This window comes from Polypterus senegalus, unplaced genomic scaffold (genome assembly GCF_016835505.1).
Source record: "Polypterus senegalus isolate Bchr_013 unplaced genomic scaffold, ASM1683550v1 scaffold_4539, whole genome shotgun sequence".
In the NCBI taxonomy this organism is placed as follows: domain Eukaryota; kingdom Metazoa; phylum Chordata; class Cladistia; order Polypteriformes; family Polypteridae; genus Polypterus; species Polypterus senegalus.
Window position 1 is genome coordinate 1 of NW_024380634.1, and position 20,474 is coordinate 20,474.

Genomic DNA, 20,474 nt, shown 5'->3' on the forward strand with positions numbered 1-20,474 from the left:
AGCAAGAATCATTTTTGACACAGTGACTATTGAAATAAAGACGGACCAGAACAAAAACGTGCCATTTTAGTTTGGTAAGGTGATGGTGAAGTTGCATTTCAGACCCGTCAGGCATTGTATGGACGACTGAAACAATGAGATCTTACCAGGACCCGACACCTTACATCCAATATTATCAGACCCAAGCGGGTAACGGATTATTGGGATTCTTTGGATCCCCTGTAATGTATGGTGGGGGGGATTGGTGGTATATTTCGAGGGTTGTTTAGAAGAGCTTTACCTCTCCTGAAAAAAAGGCTTTGACATCACAAAACCACATATCGAATCCGCTGCTAAAAATATTGTAAAAAAATGTGATCACCGGGACTATATCCAGTGTGGCTGGTGGAGTCCGAGAAAAGCAGGAGGGAGCGGGCTTGATGGTCATGACAAAGACAGACAAAACGCAAGAGACCACCGGGGTTGCGTGAGGCCCTGCCAGCTACAAAGGCAAAGCGCACTATTTTTACATAATTTTCTAAACGTCGTCAGAAGAGGAACAAGACTAAAGCAAGCAAAAAGAAGGGAGACATTTTTTAAGAGAAGATGGCTTTCGTACACAGAATATCCGCAGAGTGTGTCAAATCTGAACTGGACCTGTTTACTGTGCCTTTCACTCAAACGAGTGTAGATAAAAGTATATACGTTGAAGTCCCACCTATCTCAGCCCACTCTGAAGTAGCTCTGGTAGAATTTCTCATAGCCGGAAATGGGGAAGATTATCTTGACTTGAATAACACTCTTCTACACCTAAGGGGAAAGAGAGTGAACGCTGACGGGACTAACATACCTGCCGGGGCAAAGGTCAGATTTGTCAACTACCCTATAGCCAGTTTGTTTTCACAAGTCGATGTTACCCTGGGGGAACACCTAATATCGCAGAGTTCAAATTGTTATCCTTACAGAGCTGTCTTAGAATCCCTGCTAAATTATAGCCAGGAGACTCTTCATTCTCAGTCTGCTACAATAAAAGATAATAAAAAGATAATAAAAGATGCGCCTATATGGCTAGTAGCAGGACTGTTGAATTTCTGGGGCACATACATACAGATCTCTTTTTCCAGGAAAAACTAATATTGAATGGCATAGACGTGAAGATTAAAATGGTTCGGAACAAAGATGAGTTTTGCTTAATGTCTGGTGATGCCGAATGTTACAAAGTAATCATAACATCAGCCTTCCTGTTTGTAAAAAACAAAAAAAAAAAGTTTCACCGGCTGTGAAATTAAGGCACGCTCAGGCCCTTAGATCAGCCAATGCTAAATACCCTGTGGAAAGGGTGAATATGAAAGTATTCAGTATGCCCGCAGGAATCAGAGTATGCAATCGACCCAGAAACAGGTTTTCTCAACTACCAAAGTATGTGGTGATTGGCATTGTGGATAATCATGCCTTTTCGGAATCTTCTACACGGAATCAGTTCAATTTCAAACATAATTATGTAGAGTTCCTGGCTCTGTACATAGACGGGGAACAGATTCCGGCCAAACCTTTTCAACCAGACTTTGCAAGTGGCAACAGTGCCAGAGAATACTATAACCTGGTATTGGCCACTGGTAAGCATTTGAAGGATCCAGCTCTGACTATCAGCCATTCAGAGTTCTAGCAGGGATATACTCTTTTCGCTTTTGATCTAACCCTCGATCAAGAATGTGGCGATCATTTTTCATTAGTTAAAACTGGAAACATGAGATTTGAATTATGCTTCCGCATCCCTCTCCCTCGAACCGTCAATCTAATAGTATATGCGGTCTTTGACAACATCACTGAAATCAACCAGAGAGGTAATGTTCTGTATGACTAGTAATAAACGCCATGAATACAAAACAATTAACAGAACTACTGTCCCAAGATCCCTACACCGAAAGATATTTCCGCGGTGTGCTGGCGTGTGACCATCTACCGAAAATAACGGCGTGCTGGCCATGTTTGTAGTGAATACTCGCCATTAAACCCAACCCGGAGAACACTGGCTGGGGATTTACCTCACAGAAGACGGAAATGGAGAGTTTTTTGATTCCTATGGAAATTCTCCGGACTTTATCTACTTCCTGAATGACATTTACCGTTTCTTAAGCAAAAACTGTAAACAAATAATTTACAACAACCAGCAGCTCAAAGTTGGTTCTCTGACAAATGCGGTCAACACTGCCTCTTCTATCTGCATCAGAGAGGAATAGGTCTCCCGTACACCTCTGTAATAAAGTATTCTGAGGACATGAACGATAATGACGCTATGGTCTCTAAATTTGTTTGTTCCTGGCTTCCTTCACCGGGATGCTGCTTTTATCAGTACTCTTGCGTGCAAAGATCAGAGAAATATAAATATTTCAATAGACGGTTAAAGGATGACGACACTCTGTAATGAGATAAAATTGCATTTAATAAACAAACAATTTTACAAATTAATAAGCAATTCATTCCAGTCTTTTTTTTCTCGGTTTCCGTCGGTAGGGGATAAGTTCAGTTTGAACAGGGAGGGGGGCTGCGGGTGGCTTAAAACTTTCAAGGAGTTCTCGTGTTTCATCATTCGGTACGACAGAAAATGGAATGTCCAAACCAGCCATGGCATTTACAAATTCCTTCCAACCACGTGGTTTCCGATGCTGAGGTATTGTATAAGAAGCCGTCAGATTACGTACCAAATCCACCATGTTGGAACCGACCAAAGGTTTACCTTCTAACAGCAGCTCTCCACAATTATTCCAAAACGCGTGATTGGGATTGACAGACTTTTATGTAAAACACATTCAGCATTTTTCTTTGCTTTTACAGGCGTGCTTCTCAAAACCTCTTGCTAAACTCTGTCCTTAGACACATTGACTGTTCTAACATCCCCCGACATTTTCTTCCTTTGGTAATACGAGGGTCAGACTGCTAGTTTCTTTATTGCCCTTTTTAACTAGCGTCAGATATTTCTGCAAAATAGATATGTAAAGTTTCACCTTCTTGTCAGCCCCTATATCACTGCGTTGCAGGACATTTCTCATTTCCTTGTCCACACTTGGCGACACTTAAGAGCCCCCAAAAAAGCCTCCTTTCTGGTTCAAAATAGCTTTTTTTTTTTTTTAAGGTTAGTTTTCTGTCACTTATTTTTCTGACTGCTGTTTTATGCTTCTTGAGTTGCTTAAGCTGTTTGGGTGAAAGAGGTATATTACCTTTTAAAGTATTACAGGCTATTTCGGACAAAGCATTAATTAAATCATCAGAAGAGGCGTTTATAAGAATTTTATTTCGGCGACAAGAGCAACGGAGTAAGGCCTTGAGAGGCTGTAGGTTTCTACTTATTCTGGCCGACATGCTGACAGAATATGTAACTTTGACTCGGAACAGCTTCTTTTATCTTTTCACGGTGTATATGACCGGCCAATCTGGCGGAAAACAGCCCTGTTCTTAATTGCAGTTCATCGTGGGTCTGTGCCTTCAAATCCACTAAGAGATAGCCGTATGGTAATTTTGTAGCATCTTGAAAGCTTCCAAAAAGAACTTAACACGCCCCAGATACATTTGGCGGGCCAAGGTAGTAGTCTGCAATTTGTCCCTAAGGTTTTTAAAAGGTGTAATATAATTGGCGTTAAGTTTAATCGTTCGGCTTTTCTTTCCTTGAAAGAATAAATTTTGAACCAAGTAAATGATCGACAGATTCAGATGATGAGTATATTTTGTGAAAGCTTTTTCTATTTCCTGGCTTTCACTAGCCGATTCCATCAGATCATCTATAATGACCAAATTTATTTTCTCCGGAGGGAGCAGTTCGTCGTCGCATATAGACTTTGGGAGCCCCTGAATAAATTTTAATTGCTGAAATTTAGCCGATCGCTCATCATACATTTTCTGCCAGCAACTATAAAACCTAATTAGATTTTGAAAAGGTTGAGATACAATGTGATTCAAATGTTGTAATAATTTTTTCACATAATAGGAAGTAATCAGATCAAGAGGGACCCGAGATAATTTTAGTGAAGGGGTGTTGAAGGTGTGTGTCAATCTCTTTTGGTAGCCATAAGGTCTTTTAGGAGAACCCTCTTGTTATACACCACTCTGAATTTCTTCCTGAGTGGTCTGTCTTCTAAAGTGAAACATTTTTTATTTTGATGGATCTGCTTACCGTGAACCAGTAACTCTTGAGGAGGGGCTTCATGAGACGTCACAAAATTCTGAACTAGGTGGGTTAGTAACTCGATGTTTACAACTTTACTGGTTTCGTGATTGATGGTGATACCTTTTACCTTCATACGGGTTTTGCCTTGTGCTGTTTTATACCCATACGTCTTTGGACCGCCTGATTCAAATTCTGTAATATAATCACCAGGATTTAACTCAGTGGTGAGCTCTCCTAAATAGTCACCCAGAGGAGGATTGTACTGGCCAGGTTGAGAAGCAAAAATGACAGTTGGTGTCGTGGTACAACATCGTTTCCTCCAGACTGTCTAATAAATCGTACAACTCTAACCAGGCATAGGCAGTGGTGAAAGCAGCAATGACAACATTAACGCTACCAGGTAGGGTATGCTTTTCATCGGCATACTTTCATTGTATTTGAGCAATCTCATCGCCGATAAATTCAAAATAAGAAACATTATACTGTTTGGAGAAAATATATTGCAAGAATTCCTCACCGTCCTTAACTAAGCTAGTAGTGAGATGGAGAGGTTTTTGCCCAAGTTTACCCCAAAGAGAATTTAAAAACAACTTTGAAATCTGTCTCTTAGCTGGATTTAGGGCGATGTTATCACGGTCCAATTGTACACCTTCCTTCTGATGATAATCTAAAATATACCAGTCTCGGGAAGCCTCATTCGTACACCAGGCAGGATAACCCGATGCCTCCTGCTTGCCTTTTAGATGAAGCTTGATATAGTCCGAGAATAACTCACTACGTTTGGGGTAATGCCAAATCTCGTATACTTTAGAAACTTTATAACCTTTGTCAACAACCTTTGCTATTTCCACACTGCACAAAGTACCGGTTAAAGCTCTCTCATCCTCTGTGTGACGACAGTCCACAGTCTGAACTTTTGTCTCTGCACAGGTGCGATAGAGGGTGAAAATTAATTTCCCGCAAAACTTGACAGGCAGGACTGGAAAATTGAGACCACATAGAGGCTGGACGGTGGCTTTAATTAATCCAAAATACTGCCCGAGATCGCCAAACTGCTAAAAAATGATAGTGGGATGACCAACTGGGTAAATTTTTTTGTTTTAATCACAAACTGGTACAAGCTAGTGAAATCATAATAGTGAATCTGTTTGGTGCCCGCGGCCTTGTGGTACAATTTTATGACGTTGGTACGGCCGCCGAACAACAAGTCCCTCGGTTTTATACCCTGAGGGAAATCAGTGTTTTAAGAAAGTTTGTAGCCTGAGGTCTTGTTTTTTCATCATCTCCCAAGAATGCTCCTTGATTAAATTTTGTCCTAAGTATTTCCAATTTCGCATAAACTTTTGGTACATAACTGCACAAGTCATGTCGGTTAAAAGATGGGTACTGTTTAAATCATAAAATTTTGGACAGCCATGATAAAACAACCAGCAAATTCAAAGGCAGTCAGAATACCTTTAACTCTGGCATAGCCGTCAAGATAAAAGGAACCCTTCTTTACCTCCCCAAGGTTTAGAGCGTGCCGAATGTTCAACTTTTCTGTTTCGCAGAGATACAATAACCGTTGAATTAATGTGTTTGAATAGTTTTTTTGACTACTATTGTAATGGTCAGAAGGAATCATACTGATAGACTTTGGAGGCATACAGTATTACCTATACGTGGCCATACATAGAGAGGCCAGGGTCATTCTAAGAATTTCGATGTCATTTTTACAATAAAAAGCCATCTCCTCTTTAAAATTAAAAACGCCATGTTTGACACTCTCATACCAGGTAAAAAATTCTTCTTTTTCTTTGGTCATCATGCTCTGGACGCCGTAGCATTCAGGCTCAGGGTAGGGGCCGATTATAATTCTGATTTTCAGCCGTATTGAAGAAATGAGGGTAATAACCTTTTGTGGCTTCAAACTCCATGGCTTTTAGGCATGGCACTCAATTTCATTGTAAAAAAAATTGAAAGAATCTATAAAATTTTAAACCATCATCTGTGAAACACATCAACTTATTTCCTTGAGTGGTAACACGAGGGTTCACACCATTTTCAAGCAAATACTTCAAGTTTTCAAATTTATGAATGTCCACAAAGGATACTTTTTCATGCTCAGATAATCCAGCTCTGGTCTGAAGGTTGGCCGCTTCACGCATGCATAACTGTGGGTTTTGCCTGTACCGGTCTTCCGTTAGGGTAAGCAGACAAAAGGCAAAACAGAGCTGATTACCATAATTATAAGAAATAATTAAATGTCTCTTTTTTTTTTTTCTAACTATTTCATGATTGAGTAGAGCTGATACCTTGCGAGTGCCACTAGCGCCACCACTAGGTGACCGAACAATCTGTATGACTAACATCAGAGACTCATCTAACGCACTCGTGTGACTCTGAAGAAGATTCTCTATATGCTGAATAAAATCGTCTACATTAATATTAGAGCCAGTCATCTGTATAAAAACGCTGATAGGTAAGGAATCAGCACGCAATTCTAACTGTACAACATCTTGTGTGTTTAAAGTACCTGAAAATCTATCCAGAATTCTTTGCAGCGTCTCATGAATGCTGTTAAATACCTCCTCGTAAGACTCTAGTTCATAGGCGTCCGAAATTCAAGGGGTGTCTTATTTCGGTATGATTAAAAGCCGGTCTGTCGATCTGCTGAAAAATGCTCTGACCGTCATCACTAGAGACAGCAGAGGACCCAACCATGACTGTTGTGCCTGAAGTAGAAGCAAATGAGGGTTTAGATACCACAGAACCACCGGACATAACTGGCGCGGTTGAAGGGGTAGCCGCAAATGGATGTGCAATAAGGGCTGAGGAGGCAGTGACTGAAACGGGGGACAAGACTGAAGCAGAGGGCCCAGAAGGGGTAGCTACAGGGGGCGAGACTGAAGCAGAGGGGGCAGAGGTGCATACTGAAGCAGAGGGACCAGAAGTGGTAGCTACAGGGACTGAAACAGAGGAGACAGGGCCTAAAGATACAGTGACTTGAGCAGATGCCGCTGTGACTGAGCCAGAAGCAAAGGGGGCAGAGAGGCATACTGAAGCAGAAGGACTAGAAGGGGTAGCTACAGGGAGCAAGACTGAAGCAGAAGAGATAGCCAGAAGCAGAGGGGGCGGAGGGGCATACAGTGACTGGAGCAGATGCCGCTGTGACTGAGACAGAAGCAGAGGAATGTACTGAAGCAGAGGGCCTAGAAGCGGTAGCTTCAGGGAGCAAGACTGAAGCAGAAGGGATAGCTACAGGTCCTGAAACAGAGAAGACAGTGACTGGAACAGAGGTTGCAGTGACTGAGACGGAAGTGGAGGGTACAAATGGCATAACTGAAACGGATGTACCCAAAGGGGTAGCTGAGACTGACGTAACCATATTCTGAGAGAAAAAAGTTTGAGCATTTACAGAACCCACGGTGTTTGTTAAACCATGACCTGTTTGAGCATTCACATTTTCGTTCAAAGACCGCTGAGACCTTTCCAACAAGTTATTTAATGTCTGCATTTCATCAGGGGTGGCTTCTGGACACAGGGTTTCTAAAAGGCTGCCAAGCTGGTCAAAGTCAATGGGAGTGGTAACAGGTGAAGGAACTCTCATGGTAGCTATTATATTATTCATTTGGATCATGTTTTGATTTTGCCAATTAATATATTCCAATTCATTAAAATATTGGGGTGGTGGAGTACGCATTTTGGGGGGCCAAATAGAATAACTAAGTTTATTCACCATATTTTGCAATAAACCAGCATTTTGAGAACCGCTCCCAGCATCCAAGTCCTCACTTGCGCGCCTTTTCCTGTTTTCCTGTGGCCTCTGATTCTTCTACAATTAAGATATAAAGACCAAAGTTTGGACATACTTAAAGACGGTTCATTTAAAAAGTAACCAGCCTGAATGTTCTTATAAGTAATAAGTTTGTACATTACTATTAAAAAGTAATCAGCATGAAACATACATTACCATTAAAAAGTAATAAGTTTGTACATACTTAAAGACATTAAAAGTATTAAACCTATGCAGTTTTATAAACAACATTTCGATTTAAAATTACTGGCGAAAGAAGAATTGACTCACTTTTTGAGCAACCAATTGACCAGTAATCGGATTTATAAAAGAATAGCATTTCAGCAGTTTGAAGAGAGATGATCATTAACAGCACACATTTTTTTATAATGTACACTTACCAACAAAATCACAAAAGTATTTTTTTTTTCCTTTGTGGAAAAAAAGCGAAATTACCTACTTTTTAAAAAGACTGCAGAAAAACTTGGAATGCTGGAAAAGTTAGCGATGCAAAGCGCTTTATGTAGCCAAGTCATGCTCTGTACCGCCTTGGAAGGGTGGAGCGAAACACCCTGGATGTTTGGGAGAAAGCTCATAGGTGCGAAGTTGCTGCTGTTCCTCCTCTAAGGGGTGGGGGCCCTTTGTAGCGGCAAAGGAGCCTCATTCAAATGCTCAAAGCTGTAAGGGTAACATCTAGGTAATAGGAAAAAAAGCGCCCCGTTATGTTTTACCGAGAGCTCGTTGTGCTAAACGCCGACGTCTTACATGTGAAGCTGTTTCTTAGAACGCCACGTGTATTTTAAAGTTGATATAAATGGGAATAAGTGCAAACCATATGAAACAAGATCAATTTTGCCATTTACCCTATTAACGAGGCTAAAGTACAGTAGCGTCATATAAATAACTTTTTATCAAGTGCCATGGACAGCGAGAAACTGCTGGGCATTTTGTTTAACGTGGAAGTTTTTAATAACTTTTCTCACAAGCTTTTAAAGTTCATTGTGCATTTTGCTATATAAGAGAGTCGTTAGTGGAAAATATTTCATCTAATAATATTGTTCACAGAGCGGCCAAATGTAAAAAGGCTTTGACATTTAACCGATTAACGAGGCTAAAATATAGCCTCAAGTTAACATAACAAAGAGCAGGGTCTTATGAGTTTTAAAGGCACCTTATATTCTTTATTTTCAAGCCCTGCTGAATGGTGTGGGGCTGGTTTAATAAATATCTTCTTTAATAATCTATGATTTTCTGATTTCATTAAATAAAAAATCATGAATTGTTACGGTAAATATTTTATCAGCAGCGTGCTGTTTGTTTTAACAATGAAGACTCTTTTCCCACCTTTTAAAATTGGCGGCCAAATGGTAAAACCACATGTGGCATCCTATTAAATGTTTTAACAGCTGAGGTTTAACACCGAAGGTGTCCGTGTCCTGTGAGAGAAAGTTTGATTCCCACAGTTTAAAATTGGTGGACAAATGTGGTTGCACGGGTGGGCTTCCTGGGTCTTGAAATACCTATTAACTGTTTCAATAGTTGTAGGTTTAACACCGAAGGTGTCAGTGTCCTGTGAAAGAAAGTTTAGTTCCCTGCATTTTAAAACTGGTGCGCATATGGTGAAGATGCATATGGCCGGTGGAGCTTCCTGGGTCTCGAGAAGTCTATTGGCTGGGAAAGAAAGTTAATTTCCCCCGGTTTTTTAAAAAGAGGCACACTTGCATGGACTTGTCTTACGAGCAAGATAAGTGAATATTTCACTTTATAGAGTTTTTTAGAAAGTTACGGCTATACAGGACTATGCATGACTAAAAAGCATGATAAGTGTTTATAAAATGAGGTTGTGTGTGTCGTGAGTTTATAACTTAGCGCGGGGTGTGTGAATATTTTCAGATAGTTACACATATGCATAGCTATGATGGCAAGACGAGTGTATATTTAACTTAATATTAATTTTGAATCTAGTGTTCATAAAATGAGGCCGTGTATGGTGAGTTTATAACTTGGAGCGTAGGAGTAAATATTTTTTAGAAAGTCACACGTGTGGCTTTGCATGCAGGATAAGTGTATATTTAATTTCTTAATATTAATTTTGAATCTAGTGTTTATAAAATAAAGCCACGTGTCATAAGTTTATAGTTTATAAATCATAATATTAATATAACTATATTTTCATAGTTTTATAGTTTCATATTTGCACTTGTTCATATTTTCATATTTTGGGGCGGTGCTTAAAGTCATCAATCATCCGTTTGACAGTATCTGTCTAGTTAACTACCACAATGTTTTGGATTTGTTGTCTTTAATAAAAGCACTTGCACCTTTTTGCACCATCCTCTTGTTTTGTTGGGTCTTAACTGTCCACCTCATCCGGTGACATTACCGACTTTGTCAGGAGCATGAAGTGGAAGCTGCATCGTCACCACAATATCCAGATGCAATTTTGCTGTGCCCATTGTTATGTTTACTGTCACAGTTTACAAGTGCTCTAGGCTTTGGTTTTCATTGTTAATCATTCGAAAACTTCCACATCACAGACATTTCCAACTATTCCCTCATAAAGCTCCAGACGGTTGTTTTTTTTATTCAAACTTAACTTCCTCAGCCTGACTGTTTTTGCTCTTTTACTTTGGTAATTAAAATAGATTAAGGGCATATGTAGTTTATTTATTTATTCTGTACTTTTGCTTTAAAAAAAAATCCCCTCCAAAAAAATACAATTATTCTTACATTTACTTTGACTTTAATTTTATTGCAGACAGTATGAACCCAAAATATATCATGTTTTCTCTGGTCAACTTCATTTGTTAATAAACATCTATTTCTACATTTCAGGCCTGCAACACTTTTCAAAAATGTTGGAATTGTAAAATGTTCATCACTTTGTAATGTTCCCAATATTTCTCAAAACACTTTAAAAGAAGTTTTGGCAAGATACCAAACAGTGAAGTGCTTCAGGTGTTTTGTCCCATTTTTTTTTTTTTTTTTCCTATAACCTCATCTTTAAGGTGTGCAACAGTACAAGGTCGCGTCACATTTTTGTTTCAAACTTCTCCACGCCGTCTCTACTGGGGACAGGGCAGGACAGGACAGCAGGCAGGCCAGTCCAGTACCCGTACCCTCTTCTTCTGTAGTCATGTCGTTGTAATGTATGCAGAATTTGGTTTTGTATTGTCTTGTTGAAAAATGCATGAACATTTCATGGAAAGACGTTGCCTTGAAGGCAGCATATGTTGCTGTAAAATCTCAATGTACTGTACTTTTCTGCATCAATGCTGCCCTCACAAAAGTATTAATTACCGTTGCTAAGGGCACTGACCCAACCCCATACCATGACAGACCCTGGCTTTGGGACTTGTCCTCTTTGTGCTTGGTCTGGAACACACAGTGTTAACGTTATTATAGTGTTGCCTTTTTATACTAGTTTTTATTTCTTTATTTTTTCTGACCTTAATTGGAAATTCAGTTTAGTTTTAGTTTTCATTCATTTTGTATTTTTAGTTTTAATTTTAGTTTATATTTCACAAAGACATTTCTATTTTATTTGTATATCTTTTAGTTTTAGTAGTCATGGTATGGTTAAAGAGCTACTATGGAGTTTTAAGTTTTTTTATCACAATCAGACAGAACTGTACACTTAATGGGTTAGGATATGAGTTTAAAACCTTGCTACACTACATGGTGTACTATCTGGTTTTGGTTTTTGTCTGATTAAAACAAGCATAATCAAAACCAAATACAGAATATGAACAAATTTAAACAATTTTGTAATTTTTAAAATATTTTCTGTGTCATTTATGGTGAACAAATATGGGCCACAATGGGGCAATTTGTAATAAAATGTAGGTGCATTTTAAGGTTTGAGGGTGTTTTTGTTTTTTTTTACTCTAAATATTTATACGACACAACATATCTCGCTACAAGACAATGTGTTCCTAATGAATGCCTTCAAAATTTAATTAAAAAATCTCCCATTATCGGCTTTATTTTTTACCAGTCATATTGATTTCTGATTCTATCTCAGGCACATACAATATATAGACAGAATTTTGCTACCAGCAGGCCAGAAAAAATATCAAAAATCATAAATTAGATTCTATTGTTTTCTGACAGGTGTGATCATGAAAATCATGGTGGCTTAGGAAGAACAGGATTCTTAGGTATGAATTAGTGTGCAGACCCCACCTAGCTGTATTAAGGGAAACAAAGAAACACAAGCATGTAATGTCAAAGTTAGAGGCAGTGAGACTTGAATAAACCATGCATAAGAACAGTAAACACTTAATGAGCAGAGTAAGAGCAGGTAATAGGTGTATGGACAGCCACAAAATCACAGAGACAGCATCTGAGTTTAGGAATAATATATACATTATATAAACCTGTTTATCCAGACCAGGATCACATGAAGCCTGGAGCCTGCTCCAGCAGGTTTGGATACAAGGCAGGAAAAAATCCTTGGTATGTGTAATATGTATGACATGGCTGATGTTAAGAACAAAAAGAATTTGATATTTCACCTATCTATTTTGAGAAAGAGAGCAAAATTGAAAAGAGGGGGACAATATTTTGAAATATAATTCTGCGACTGGATTAATTTCACAATATCAGGTATTTTGAACTGTGAATATAAACTAAAAAAAATTAATAAATATAGAATAAATACAAAAACACATTAGTGTGCTTAGTTTTTCACCTGTTGGCAGACTCTCTTCACCTACCTAACTTTAGTTCAGTAGCGACATTGCCAACTAAGGAATTTTACAATATTTGTACATACATTTCATACAACAGCTTTAAAGCAAAAGTGATTGGTGAGCAACAATATGCTGATCCTGCATGTTGACCATCAGTCTGTCAGTGCGGTTTTATTTTCAAAATGATTACTTCTGTTGCGAAGTGGAAGGTGAATTATTGTCAACAAAACACAGGCACCTGAGAAATAAACTGAAATGTTAATCACTTGTGATTTTTCTGTCTATATTGTATAGGTTTAGTTGACCAGCACATTCTGATTTCAGACGTTTGAATTGCGCTTCTTGTATATTAAAATGTAACTATAGGTGGCACAGTAAATCACTTTCTGTTTCACACTCTTCAAGCTTGCTCTGTCTCTGCAAATGCTGTGTGAACACCCACTCTCAGTCACTAGCCGCAGTTCACTGGATGAATATATGCAGGTGGCTAATGGTGCAGTACTTTCTGTTTTAGAGTTAAAGTTTACAAGGGTTAAATACTAAAGGCAAAATTATTTATTCAAAAACGAAAACTAAAAATATTTTTAGTATATTATTTCATTTCAGTTAGTCTTTGCAACTACTTTAGTAGCTTAGAATAGTTTCTTTTAGTTTTTCATTTCGGCATTGTTAATTTTATTTCAGCTTACTAAAATGTTTTTTTAATAATAGTTTCAGTTTTGATTTTAGTTTTCGTTAACTATAATAGCCTTTGTTTTCTTCCAAGAAAGATCTGGAATAATGATTCGTCTGACCACAATACACGTTTTCACTGTGTGACGGTCCATCCCAGATGCAGGAACTTCAAACATTTTAACCTTTGTACTTGAATTTTCATTTTATTTTTAAAATCCCCATACCTTAATCAGTACTACATCTCAGTGAAGACTTAACTCCTACTATGTCTGTCTCCAAAGATTTAAATTTCAAAATATAACAAAATATGTTTCATGATTCAATAGTGTTCATATTTTTCTCTGTTTTCAGTTATTAACTTTTTAGATGCAAGATAGATAAATTATTGCATAGATTAGGGGTGATCTATATTGTATTGTTTTTTTTAACAAAAAATTTTTTGCTTTTTTAATGCTTCATAAGCTTTTTTTTTTTTTACACGTAGAACATGATATATATGAATATATTTGGAGAGCTAACAGAGTATTTTCTCTTTATTAATTTTACAGTTTAACAAATGATAGTAGCATATGCTTAAAATCCATTGAAAGTGATGTAATCAGTCTGTCTACTGCTGATAAAGAGAACAAGGACCGAGTATATGGCTGTGTAAAAAAGTGAGTATAGAAAAGTAATTTTGATAACTTGTTTACTCATATATGACTTTTGTGTTTTGAGCTCAGAGATAACTGAGCAAAGCAGGAGATAATGTACTGTACAGTATGTCATGGATTCCTTAAATGCATCTTTGATTACTTCTTTGGAAGTTAATATATTTAAAAAATATGGGCAAATATTCATAATACAGCAAATGTTTAGCTTGCCACAATTCCTTTGTTTGTTGATTCACAGGTGTTTTAATTCCTTGTGTCTTCCTTATGGTGATGGAGTAGACAATTTAGCACTATACAACACCCTTGGTCCTTATGTAAAGAACATTAGCCTGAGACTTGTGACAGAGCAATTGCAGATAGAGAAATTGTTTGTCCTTGAATTGTCTGGATATTTAGCATCTTCTTTGGATCAATCTACAGGTATGATGAGTTTGATATAGATGTATATTTTATTTAAAAATATGGAAGAACATGTACAAGCCACACAACGGACAACTGTATTTCATGTTTGAGATCAAGATTTTAGACAGATGAGACAGTAGCATTGTGTTAAAAATCATGTGACATTAGATCATCCTATTATACATAATTTATTTGGATATTTGAAGAATTGTTTTACCTAATTAGAAAGAAAATACCTTGGAGGAAGCAAAGAAATATTGAAAAGAGGGAGAGATTCTAATTAGTTTAATATTGTAGTACTGTAATGTTCTACATTTACAATGTAAATGTGAATGTTTTGATTTACATACTGTACTTGTTCTATTTTTATAAGGTATTAGAGATTTAAATCGAACAGTCTTTTCTCTTGTAAAACTTGCCCTCAACTGGACTTCTGATGATCAATTTACATATTCTGTGCCTGTGCTGCCTGACGGGTCCTTCACAGCATCTTTAAGCTGGGTTTACACTAAATCTGGAACATACCAAATAAGTAAGTGTGTCACATTTTTTTTATATAAGGAACTTGGCCTTTGATCTGTGCTGCCCATTTATGAAATACAATATTGCATTGCAAATTTTTGTGGCATTTACTTACAATATAAGCAAATTTGTACAGAGTAACTTGGTAAAGACTCAGTAATTAAATCTGTAGTTGTGTCTCCTGATTTGAGGCCATAAGAACATTGTAGTAAGTAGAGGTTCTAAGCTGTCGAGTGATCACCACTTGGTGGTTTGCTGGAAAAGACAAATGACGATCTGCTAGACTGAACTTTAAAACTGCCTAGCATTAGTGAGAGTGTGTTGGGTGCAGATAGAAGATATATTTGTTCAGGATGTAGGATAAAGTGGGCATTGCTGATTCTGCTAAGCTTTTAGTTGCACACCAAGCCAGTTAAAGAAGATTTAAAAGGAATGCAGGCATCAAGCTGCATAAACCTCCCCACATTTTCAAATTAAGTGATTGAACTCCATCTTGTACCAGGATGTTCCTTGACTTTATCTGATACGAAAGGTGTAAATTAGAGTTGTACTGACACCTCTTCAAAGGACCTTCTACAGACATTTTGACGGAGAAGGTGTAAAATAGACTCCTGCAAAGTCCAAAACCTATAATTCAAGGGATGACAGCTAAGATGGACAGGAGAACTCGCCTATTAGAAGACACTGATTTTGTAACTGAAAGTGACTTGTATCAGGAAGACAGTTCAACCATCCTTTAAAACCACATACACCCCCATTTCTCAAAGTACTGAGAGGAGAGGCGAGAATGGCAAGTTAGGAGAATTTCAGGAATTCTCCCTGGGCACCCTCCTTGGGATTCTATCAGGGAGGGGGATCTTTCCAAAATGACTGAAAATATCTGAATTCTGATCTCTGAACCAAAAAACTATGAGCCTGTTGCTTGGAGAGCCAAATTAGAAAAACTCTTTTATCTTTATGGACCAGAAGCTAAAATCCAGTCTATTAAGCCAAAGCTGTGTTCCAGTAGTTTGACTAGATTGAGAATCCAGGACTTCAGGAAAAGAAATTCAGCATCTAAACTCTTGGGAAAGAATGAGTAACACCTTTTCCCTATGATGTGGCAAAAGACAGCAGAAGGCAAGCTGAGGAAGCAGCAGAATAGCAAAGAGAACGAGTGAACTTCAGTGCTTGAAGAATCTCATTTGAACCCAGAGCAACAACAAAGCAACAAATTCACACACCATTGAATATCATCCATAAAGACTTGATATTGCAAAACTATTTATCTGTGCAAAGATAAAGCAGGACTCAAGTACCAGTAAACAGCCAGCCTATATTTTAAATGTGTGTCTGTCTATAGTCTGTATGCATCTGGCCTTGTATGCCAATATACATATATAAATATATATGCATTTATCATATTTCTATACTCCTTATGTTTATCAATAAATTATATTATTTTGTTTTTTAAAACAAGTGTGCCTCAGTTACCTTGCTATATGTCTAACAGCTGGAGACTCCCCACCTGCAATAGGAAATGGTAAGGTGAATGAAGCAGGAGCCTTGCTGAATTACTGGTATTATAGAAGGCAAAACTAATTAATGAACCAAGTTAAAATTTCTTTTTCAAATCCCACATTCTTATGGCATCCTTCTGAGAGCCAGTCATATTTTATCAATCCTCAAAATAATCTACAAGGATTAATTTAAATCTCATCTTTTATATGAGCTTCTCCCGTATTTCTGAGGATGTGAAAGTCATGGAATCTTCAGAAGTGGGGGACCGATATTCATCCTTTTCTGTTCCACCTTAGAGAATCGCCACTGATTGACATCCTTCTAGTAGTGGCGGGGGTGGTTTTTAGTGGGGTGTGGTGACCTTGGTAAATCAGTTCCGGTTTTTGTTGGTGGATTCTGTTACTCCTTGGAGAATCGTCGCTGATCGTTGTCTGGGTGGTTTGCTTTAACCTTACAAGTGGCAAACCATTACAAGGATTTCTACAAACCATTCACAACTCTTTCTCAATTGTAATTTATGGCTTTTGGGTTGCAACTCATAGTTTAAGAAACACTGTGTAAGAGCATTCTTCAAATGTACACTGGGCCAAATGAAGCAGCATATAAGGCTTTTAAGCAGAGATTAGTTTCAAAGAAAGACAGTTCTCTAAAGGCACACAGCAACTCTATCAGAATAGTTAAATTTTGAGTTTTATTGTTTATTTAGCAAATTCTTTTATTCAAGGTGTCTTTATATAAAAAAAGGCATATTTTGTACAGTATTGGTGAGTAGAAAGTTAACAAGCAATATCTCACAAGTGCAGTAGTAGCCTTAAAGCTAGATGACTTAAACTCAAACAATGTTTAAGTTATTTAATGGTTGATTGCATAAATGTAGCTGCAAATGTCTATGAGAAAATCAAAAGTAAAGAACATCTAAGCAGTGCTAAAATGTTTTGTAAACACATGCCTAATCCTCAGTGGATTAATAGCAGTTCCGATGGTCATGGTGAGTTCATTCAACAACTTTACTGAAAGAAATGAGAAATTTTTCCAGTTTAATTATGTCTAGACAATTAAGAGACGCTAAGTAACAGGGCCAAAGTAGAACAGATTTAATATGTGGATGCATATTTGGACCAGAGACTGGTAATTTCAGACTTAAACCTCTTGGCAGCATCTGAAAGAAACACAAAATTCTGGAAATACAAATTTTCTCCACAGTTCCTGTTGGTAGGCTAATTAAAAGGAATGATGTAATTTACCAGTTAACATAGTCAATTCAGTAGTAGTACTTTGCTGACCTTGAAATATTGTCAACTATATTTTGAAGGAAAAGAGGTGAATTTCATGTGTGTTCTTACCAAAACTTTAAGTTCTTATTAAAATGAATTATTTCACAGTTATAATTATAGTCACACAATTATTTTAGCAGTGTGAACTGAATAAATTGAGTAAATATATTCTGACAAAGTTTTTCTTCTTCTAGATGCATCTGTCATGAATCTGTTGTCCATTCAGGAATCTCATATTGAAGTAACTTCGCTCAATCCAGTACCAGCACTCCTGGAAGTGAAAGTGATGCAGACACCTGAGCAAGTTCCATCCTGTATTACTTTTCCTGTGGACAGAGCCACATCACTTGAGAAGGTTTTCCTAGGAGAACTATGCATTTTTAATGCATTTGTATCCATAGGGACACATTTGAAGTTTCACTGGCATTTTACTGACAACAATATCACACATATTTTAGGAGGTGAATGTTCCAGAATGGAAAACTGCCTGAGTAACACAGTTGTAAGTCTTTTTTGTTTAATATGGTGAATTTCATGTAGTTAATTTGAAAAGAATTCCATCACTGTTTACAGAATTTTGTTTCTGTAATTTTTAAAAATAAATGTATCTGTTGGTTTCTGTAGATATATTAGTAAGCAAATAATAACTAGAAGCAAAAACTTTTAATTGCAGGCCATTTGATTTGGGTTGCATCAATCTACAATATCTTCTATAGCAAGATTAACAATGGTAGGCAAACTAGGAGGATCAGGTCTAATAGAAACCTATAAACATTCAGATATAATAAATCGAACTGGCAGAGACACAGTCAGAACTTGTCTCTTTCAAAACACATGATTCTTCATTTACGAGACTGCTTACCAGCAAACCTGGTAAAATTCACATAACAGTCATTAAACTTATAGAGAATTTCAATTTATTCCATGTTTTATAAGTAATCTAAATGTTAATAAGTTAGCTTCTGCTAAAGCCCAAACCTGTAGGCTTTAGATAGAAGAAGAAACCCGGCTGGTGAAAGCACATGAAGGAGTAATGTCTTTTCCTGAAGTGTAGTTTCCAGTAGCATTATGTCTATTTTTTGTGTGTAAAAATTGTATATTTAGACAGATTTTAATTACTTAGTATTTATGGAATTGGGAAAAGTTGTTAATTACTCCAGTTTAGGTAGTCATACTCATTTATTTGACTCCCACTGTGCTGAGCACCGACTACTTTCCTGGGTCCTAACTGAAAAATACTCTCAAAATGCTGTACAGAATGGTGATGGAATCAATCATTCACAGAAAAGAGAGTGTAACATTTTTTAAATTAAAAAAAGATGTTTTCTTGATGGAGTGAGTAAAAGAAAAATCACACTAGTTGAAATATGGGCAGAGGCATTTATTTCACTTTTACAAACAGTATGGAAATACTGTTTTTCCTACACCTTGCATTAGATATCTTTCATGTTTTATAACAAGAGAGCACAAAGCATATTGTGTTAGCTAGTTAAGTAATTTCAATGGAATGCTTAAGAATTAGGAAAGGTGCTGGTTAAACCAGTACTTCCTAGTGACAGAAAATTGATCCTAGAAAACAAGTACACGAAAAATATATATTAAAAAACAAATGAATAAACTTCTGCTTATGTACTATCAGGTTTATATTTCCTGGGTGGGTGGAAGTTGAGAAAGTGTCTATTTAAGTGGTAGTCACTGATTAATACACATGTCAAATTAGTGTATGAAAATAAGAAAACTTGCAGACATTTGAAAACCTACCAGTCCTAACTAAAATGTAAAACAATGGATTAATTCTCAAGATGTCTAAGAGTTTTAAAAGAACAGAAGACTTAAGCTGAGGGGAGCCAAATTATCCTCAAGCCCACCTATCAAATGACATAGCAAATTGCCCACAAGAAAAAAACCTTATTTAGTCGCAGGGAGTTTCATGTTTCCTTGAACCACTAATAGGTATTTGTGATAAATTTTAAGCATATTCCTTTGTAAGACATAGGGCTGTTCTGGTACTACAGGTAATATAGTCCACCACGATGGTGCATGTTATTCATTTACTTCCCGCCTCCAAAGAACAAACAAGATTATAAGCAACATAGAGAGGCATGGTAAATAAGTACTGTTCATACATATTGTGAAAAATCCCAAAAAAATGTTTATCAGTACAACATAAAATAGTCAATTCCAAGATTATTCCAGATATTTACCCTTACTACATCTCACAAAAAAATGTTTAAGCTTCTTTTTGTTAAAACGTACTTTACATATCAGGTTGGAGAAAAGGTCACTTTGTCTGGAACATATTAGTTTTGCTGAATCCAGACGTATAATGTATATATCTGGAGAAAACCATGAGTTAATAATTTTCCTTAAATCTGTGTGTCTCCCCGAGTGTCACATTTCTAGACTAATCCAACACCTCATTGGTGGTTGTTCTCAAAGCAAGGGGTGGTGATTTTGAACTGCAAAGTTCAGAGCTGCTCTCATTAACCTGGTCCAACAAAGAGCAAGCTGCTGTTTACGATGAACAGTCTACAGTTGATAAGTCTCCTCAAAAAACCCTATTAGACATATAAATGTGTGTTATGTGTACAGAGGTCACATTTTAAAAATAAATATAATCTGATGCAAGGGATACACATTTCTGTAGCATCAGATATGTCATGTCATCATTTGATGGATAATAAGCATGAATGATATTGTTGCAGGTACTGTGTGTGCTCTCTGTTCAGGGTTACAGAGGTAGTGTTGGAGTTAATATAAGCTTGAAAGAACTAGTAGCTTTATTTATAAAAATATGAATTGCAGAGTATGCATTTTAAGTAAAGGGTGTGTCACATC

General features: G+C 37.1%; 1 protein-coding gene across 1 annotated transcript; it reads left to right on the top strand.

Annotated features, from left to right (window-relative positions):
• Positions 1-12,318: 12,318 nt before the first annotated feature.
• On the top strand, positions 12,319-18,214 carry LOC120520263. Its single transcript, XM_039742772.1, has 5 exons — positions 12,319-12,374; positions 13,834-13,941; positions 14,177-14,358; positions 14,714-14,872; positions 17,831-18,214. Exons 1-5 carry the CDS (start codon positions 12,319-12,321, stop codon positions 18,163-18,165), a joined length of 840 nt encoding a protein of 279 aa, XP_039598706.1. The 3' UTR covers positions 18,166-18,214.
• Positions 18,215-20,474: the final 2,260 nt, after the last annotated feature.